At 41.7% G+C, this 7,495-nt stretch overlaps 1 protein-coding gene across 1 annotated transcript in view; it reads left to right on the top strand.

Moving 5' to 3' along the window:
* Positions 1–1,410: 1,410 nt before the first annotated feature.
* Positions 1,411–7,495, top strand: part of ENPP3 (ectonucleotide pyrophosphatase/phosphodiesterase 3) — a 99,055-nt gene continuing 92,970 nt past the window's right edge. The window contains exon 1 of the mRNA XM_075554538.1: positions 1,411–1,491. Within this exon, the coding sequence (XP_075410653.1) occupies positions 1,411–1,491 (81 nt within the window). The remainder of the gene's footprint in view (positions 1,492–7,495) is intronic.

Raw genomic sequence — 7,495 nt, 5'->3', positions numbered from 1 at the left:
TTGGCTAGACCAGAGCATGTCCACAGGTACATATAAGAGCTGGAAACACAGGGGATCCAGGACAGATAAATCCCTCGGGACCAATATTGAGAATAGCCATATCAGGAGGGCAAGAGGAAGGTGGGGAGAGAAAGGGGGAACCCTCTCCCAGGGGGCTGGGCAACAGAAAAATGGGTAATGGGAAACATCGGTTGGTGCAAGACATGAAAAAAAATTATGAATTATCAAGGGTTCATGAGGGAGGGTGAGGAAGGTAAGGAAAAAATGAGGAGCTGATACCAAGGGCTCAAGTAGAAAGAAAATATTTTGAGAATGATGATGGTAACAAATATAAAAGTGTGCTTGCCACAATGGATGGATGTATGGATTGTGATAAGAGTTGTACAAGCCCCCAATAAAGTGATTTAAAAAAAAAGTTGTACGAGCCCCCAATAAAATGATTTGTTTAAAAATAATAATTTTAAGAACCTAGCATATTATTTTTATGATGCTTTATTTAATTGGGGACCTTTCAAACATTATCTCTTTTCCTAAGTGCCAATATTCTGGAATGAATTCAGCTTCCAGGACCCCTGCAAACAAAGGAAGCAGCTCTGCATTGGGCTGTGATGTGCAGTGTCCACAGTTCAAAACCAACTGCTCTGTGGGAGAAAAGACTGTGCTTTCTACTCCTCATGGAGTTAGTCTCAGAGACCCACAGGGGAAGGTCTCCCTTTCGACTCCATGGCAGTGAGTTGTTGAGTTGCACACCATCAAGAGGGTTCCCTCTCGGACAGACTCGAACTGCCAACTACGGTTTCCTAGGTATCCAGCGATGGAGAAAGAGAAAGCCCGTCTCTGTGGGAACTGTGGGTGGGCTTGAGCCAAGTGATTATTAGTTAGCTTCCCAGTACTTAGTCCACAATGGCACTAAGGCTCTTAAAGAGAATGATTAAAAACTGAAAAAAATCCATGGTCATGGTGCCAATTCTGAATCCTAGAGATCCCATAGGCCAGCGGAAAAATGACCTCGTGGTACTCCCACGGCTGTTACTGTGGGAGTAAAATGCCTCATCTTTCTCTCTCGACTGGTTTCTTTGCAGTTAACAACTCAAGGAATAGCCACTGCACTACCAGGACTCCAACAGAATGATTAGCTATTATCTCAAAAATCTCATTCCCAAAGCACTGATTAGCGTTTATTAAAAAGATAAGAAAAGAGAAGTTTCCTACAGCAATTGGAATGAAGTTTAACCTTTTGACACTAGTACTATTATAATTTTTCCCCTCTCCTGATTGCCCAATCAGGAAAGAGCTATGACCTTTCCAAACGTTTACAAGCCAACCACAGCTATCTCACTCAGAGTTTCATTTGTGCTGGGCAGTGTACTTCCTGCATGCGGTAAAGCAGGTTTAGAGAGCTAAGGGCCAATGTCTGCTATAATACCTTTAACCATGGAAGAAAGCAGCCTTAAGAACAACACAGTTAAGAAATACAAAATACTTTGCATTGTAAGTACAGCATTCAATTTCCATATTTTTAGTTTTTTGATCAATGTTAACTTATGACTTGTCTTGTTGTTTGGGGTTGACATTTAAATGTTAAGCACTGGTGATTATATTGCTTGCTTTTTCCATATGACAGCTTAACTGCCGGTTTGATATTTTTACCAATAAGAAGTTTGAGTAATAACAAACTAATGCTTGATCAGTCTAAAATGTCATAATTCAGGACAAAAACATTTTGCAGGGCTGGTTTCAGCACAAGTTTTAATAATCTGCCATGTCTCCTTTTTATTGCATTAATATTTTAAGACCCACAGGTGAGAAGTTAAAAGCATTGTGTTTTTAAAAAAGCATTGGCTTTTTCTCTATTTTATTTTCTTCTAGATATAGCTCTGTTTTCTCTCTCTGGTTCTTTCATGTGTTAAAGCTCCCTCCTATCCTAAAGAAAAAATGAAATAAAACAAACCAAAGCCCCCAAACCGAATCAAACCCTTTCCTTGATTTTATTTACTCTCTTCCTTTCATCATATGTCTTTTGGAAAAAAATCATCTGTCTGCTGCCTCACTCTCCTTTCTCCCAGTCCCTCCCAAGCTTCCTGGAGTTTGGGCTTTGTTTTCACTGTATGGGGTGGACAGGCTGTCAAAAGTCCATCCACCCTTTACTTGCTTGCGTCTACTTAGCAACAACATATGACAACCTCTGATTATTTTATCATTTTAAGCATTTCTGTCCCCTTTTCTGAGGACTTGGGAATGTTCCTTTGTTACTTCCTCCTCTGCTGCTCTCATCTTCCTTCTTATTGCACACTGGGCAGGAGTGTGCCTCAAAGTCCTCAGGCCTTTTCCCTTGGCCGCCTTACCTTCTTGTAAAGCTTTCGGAATCATATACATGACCCACAGATGGCGATACCGGGAGGGGGGAGGGAGGCTGGGGTGGAGAGGGGGAACCGATTACAAGAATTTACATGTGACCTCCTCCCTGGGGGACGGACAACAGAAAAGGGGGTGAAGGGAGACATTGGACAGGGCAAGATATGACAAAATAATAATTTATAAATTATCAAGGGCTCATGAGGGAGGGGGAGGGGAAAAAGAGGACCTGATGCCAGGGGCTTAAGTGGAGAGCAAATGTTTTGAGAATGATGAGGGCACTGAATGTACAAATGTGCTTGACAAAGCTGATGGATGGATGGAGTGTGATAAGAGTTGTATGAGCCCCTAATAAAATGATTTAAAACAATAAAAAACCTTACAGGACTATATTAAATAAGAGTGGTGATTTAAAAAAAGACCCAAAGTTCCAAGTAAGCTCCTAACTCTGAGCCCGGTGGAGATCTATCTGAAATTCCTGCTGGATGGTACGTTAGGCCCGTACAAATTGCATTCTGTTCTTAAACCGATATCCCACGACTGCCTTTTCCAGAATGACTCACATTACTTAAGGACATCACCTTGCTCCCAGTCACTCTCACGAGGGTCCCTGTGGGCTACTTTTGAAGTGTGTCTCCCCTGGAACTAGTGGCTCAACTCTGGCTTTGGCCTTTGTATTTATCTCCCCACTGGCAGTGAGTTTTCATGTCTCACAGCAACCCCAGTTGTTCTCTCTGGCTCTTAATATCTTTTGTATTTTCTTGTACTGTTTTCTCTTCTCTAATAACTTTTCTTAAAAGGGAGGGAGGGGGGTCATCATTTCCACTTTCTGAGAATAACATTGATGAAGTCTACATTCCTCTCTTTTTACTCATTCATTTATTTAGACATGCAACAGAGTTTATTGTGCATCTGTTTACCAATCTCTGGCAATGGGATAGCAAGGAAAAGAGAAAAAAGTTCCTGCCCTCATTAAGGCAGGCAAAAAATTGAGACAAATAATTCCACTCTATTATGGTCTCAAGAAATACAATTTAAAAATCATATTTAGTCATGGGAAGTGCTGAAGAGAAAAGCATTACACAGGGAAGGGAAAGAACATTTCAAGACTGGGGGACAAAGCAGTTTCACACAAAACCTCTGTTCACAAGCACACTCACAGAGCCCCCAATTTAAAACCAGATCGATAAACTGGAAAAAAAATTTTCTAACTACCTACTCAGGTCCTTGTCTTTTGTTGTAATCCTTCTCCATGTGACAGATCTATACTCTGCCTCGATCTCTGGCTTATTTCTTTATTCCCGTCTTCTCACTCCTTTTCCAACGACTTTGTTCTCTGGGGAGCTCGGTGACTTCCAGGCTGATCCATGCAAAAACCTCCTTCTACGTCTCTCTCCCTGGATCCTTCTTCCCAGCTACTTTCTCCTTCGGGAAGCCTTCTGTCCCCCTGCGATTTTGATGGCTGCTTGTGGACCTGTCCTGGTGATTTCTCTGTTTCTTTCTGTCAATTATAATGTGGGTTTTCCTTAACACCTCCCCCAAACCCCACCTAACCTTGTCTTCTTATTTCTGTACCCGCGTATCTTAATCTCTAAGGGGATCTTCTTGTTTGCGTGTGTGATTGTAGGCTTATTCTCCTGAAGTAAGTCCAACAAATTTCCTTTTCTTTAGTTCCAAAGTATCTCCAGGTAAGTGCTCCATATAAGGAAATGTCCAGAGGTCTAAGATGTTTCTCTCTTTTTGGCTTATGATATAACTTCAGCGCACCCGATCCATTGTTTCTTAGAGTAGCTTATAAATACATATGAAAAACTACTGCCACTGAGCAGAAAGCCTCATCTTTCTCCTTTGGAGTAGCTAGTGGGTTTGAACTTCCAACACTTTACACTCTATGCCACCTGTGTTCCTTTAGAATGGTTTCGATCTCACTTCTCTGGGCTTATAATAACCATCATTTACTTACTCTGTTCTAGTGCTTTGTATATTACTTAGCACTCACACAAATGCCACAATGTATGTGGCATTCCCCCGAAGTTAACTGGTTTTTCTAAGCTCACGTCCGGGTAGCATAGTGGTGATGCATTGGGCTGCCATCCACAGGATCAGCAGTTGGAAACCACCGCCACCACCCCTCAGGGAAAAGGACAGGACTTCCTATTTCCTTAAAGAGATGCAGTCTTAGAAACTCACAGGCAGGTTTAATCTGTCCTTAATGATCACTATGAATCATCACTGACTAGATGGCAGTAACTTTATTTTTTTAAGTATATCCTAGTGTAAGGAAAATTCTAATAGGGAATTCTAATCATTGGAAAAGAAAATTAACATGCTGCCTCACTCCATGGGCTTCCTCATTCTCAGAAGGTACCTATCCTATGGCCCTCCTCCCCCTTCACAAACGACCATGTCGGCACTAGAAAGAAATCCCTGTCTATTCTGCTCTGTGACCTCGCTCCTTCAGACAACGTATAAAAGCTACACCCACCTGCCATCCACGCCCAGATCTTCCAGAAGCCTAGTTTCTCTGGGTCTCCTGCTATTAATTTTTTCCTCTTTCAAGTTCTCCAAAAGTGCCACCTGGCCATTCCCGAGTCACATTCCCAAGGTTGCTATGACACTACTAAAAGCAGAATTTCTTGATGTCTAGAATGAAGGCCATGCCAGTTAGTCTGCATTCGAAACTTGGCATAAAATGACCTTTAGCCTGGTGGCTAAAAGGCTAGTATGTATTTTATTTTTTGGACAAGCAGTTTTTTGGAAAACCTACCTGGAAGGTCAAGATGCTTATGTTTTAAATGAAGCTATTAGACCCTGTACTCTATTCCACAAGAATTTTATTGGAAAAGATTTACATTGTTGTTATTTGCTTGTTTTCTTTTGTTTTTCTTGTATGGCATAACTGGCTAAGAACTCAAGAGTAACATCCATTTAATAGGGCACATTGTAATAGTCTCTCGGTCTCAGATCAGCTGTCGAATCATTTGAGGTCACCTCCACATAAGCATTGCTTCACGGAGTCAGTGAAGGAACGCATGCAAAGAACTGAGGATCACTCCTGTAACAAAGTAAACCCTCTATGTCGTCTTCGTTTATTCTTCTGGCATCTCAGGAAGGCTTTTTAAGCTATCATGCCATTTATGATATTTATCCTACCTTATCTGGTGAGAAAAATGTAAACTCCTTGAGCAAACTTTGTATCTTTATCATTTTTATATTCTTTCAGTGGTGTACATGTATGAGATGCTCGATATTTTAACATAATAATTTCAAAAGTGCTTTCATATTTCTAAAGTTTTACCTAAAAATTTAACAGATTTCTACTTGTGTTTCTGGCATTCTTTATTTGGCCAAGCTAAAGTCAAATTTGGGTCCTCAATAATTTGGGGGATTCAGAGTACTCTTCCCTACTTGCAGGTGGCATAAGAGAGTATCTTGGAGCCTTGTCAGGATTAGATATTAGCAATACGTAATTTTATGGGAGGAAAAAATGGGACTTTTCTCTGCACAGAGCTGCTAGGGCACAGAGAGGACTGCAGGACTGACAACAGCTCCAGACATATGTCCTCTGGCTAGAGCATACCGCCACGGAGGACAATACGAGGGCGAACCAAGAAGGGAACATAACAGATCAGCAATGGGACAAAGCAAAACCACAAAGTCCCTGGGAAGCCCCAAAAATACACTTCAGGTTAGGAGGGGCAGTTCCTGGAACACCCCAGGACCAGTGGGGAGATAGTCATAAAGGTCAGTGGACAGACATGGAATTATTTTAGGGATTTTGCTAGGTTTACTTTCTCTCTTTTTATTCAATATTTTGTTGTTGTTGTTTTTTGTTTTGTCTCCATAATTGTTGTTTTACCTACCTATTTAAGATAAGTATAGGAAGCAAGTTGGAGGAAAAAGCAATAGTCCGACAGTTTCTGGAGAGACTTGGGAGGAGGAAGTGGAAGAAGGAGGTGGTGGCCAAACAACGCCATAGACAGGGGAACAACTAGGGAATTAAAATTAACAAGAAGGAGGAATTAGAGATCCTGGGAGGATGGAGCAACAGCAAACTAACCAAGAGGAATTACTAAGAGACAGAAGAAGGGCAAGCATTATGGTGGGGCAGGAGGAAGGTAAGAGAAAACCGAGGAAAGATCTAGGAAGCAAAGCTATGGATAGATATATAAACATAGGTGTGTAAATACCTTAATTCTTACAAAGATGTATTGGCCTATGTACGTATATTCATATAGGAATACAATGAGGAAGTGGACAGACTTTGGGTCTCTGTTCAACCCCTTCCTTAACACAAGAACACTTTGTTCTAACAACCTGGCCTTCATGATGTTTACCCTCCTGACATGATTGCTAAAGACAAAATGGGTGGATAAGCAAATGTGGTGAAGAAAGCTGGTGGTACCTATCAACAGATATAGCATCTGGGGTCTTAAGGCTTGAAGTTCAACAAGCGGCCCTCTAGCTGCGAAGCATCAAGCCCACGTGGAAGAAGCACACCAGCTGTGCTATCAGAAAGTGTTGATGGGATCAGGTAACAGGCATCAGAAGACTGAAAACAAAACAGGAAAAAGGGGGTCAGAGCAGAGACCCCAAACCCATCTATAGACAATAGGCCATCCCTTCATAGAAGGGTCACAAGGAAGGGATGAATCAACCAGGGTGCAGTATAGCACCGATGAAACACACAATACTCCTCTAGTTCTTTGAGGTTTCCTCGCCCCGCACTACCATGATCCCAGTCCTGCCTTTCAGTTCTGACTCGAGTGGAGCATGTACACTGGTACAGATAAGAGCTCACGATACATGGAATCCAGGTCAGATAAACACCTCAGGAACAGAAATGGGAGTAGCAATACCAGAAGGTGGAGTGAGGAGGGAAGGAAGGGGGAACCAATCCGTGATTGATGCATACACCCCCAACCCCCGGGGATGCGAACAACAGAAATGCCAGTGAAGGGAGACAGTGGATGGTGCAAAAGATAAAAATAATAATCATAATTTATCAAGGGGTCATGAGGGTGGGTGTGGGGGAGGGAGGGAAAAAGAGGAGTTGGCTCAAATATAAAGTAAATGCTTAGAAAATGATGATGATAATGTATGTACAAATATGCTTGATACAATTGATAATATGAAATGT

The sequence above is a fragment of the Tenrec ecaudatus genome, chromosome 7, assembly GCF_050624435.1.
Source record: "Tenrec ecaudatus isolate mTenEca1 chromosome 7, mTenEca1.hap1, whole genome shotgun sequence".
NCBI classification, from domain to species: Eukaryota; Metazoa; Chordata; class Mammalia; order Afrosoricida; family Tenrecidae; genus Tenrec; species Tenrec ecaudatus.
Note: the sequence above shows the minus strand (reverse complement) of the source record. Positions and strands in the feature narration are given on the sequence as shown.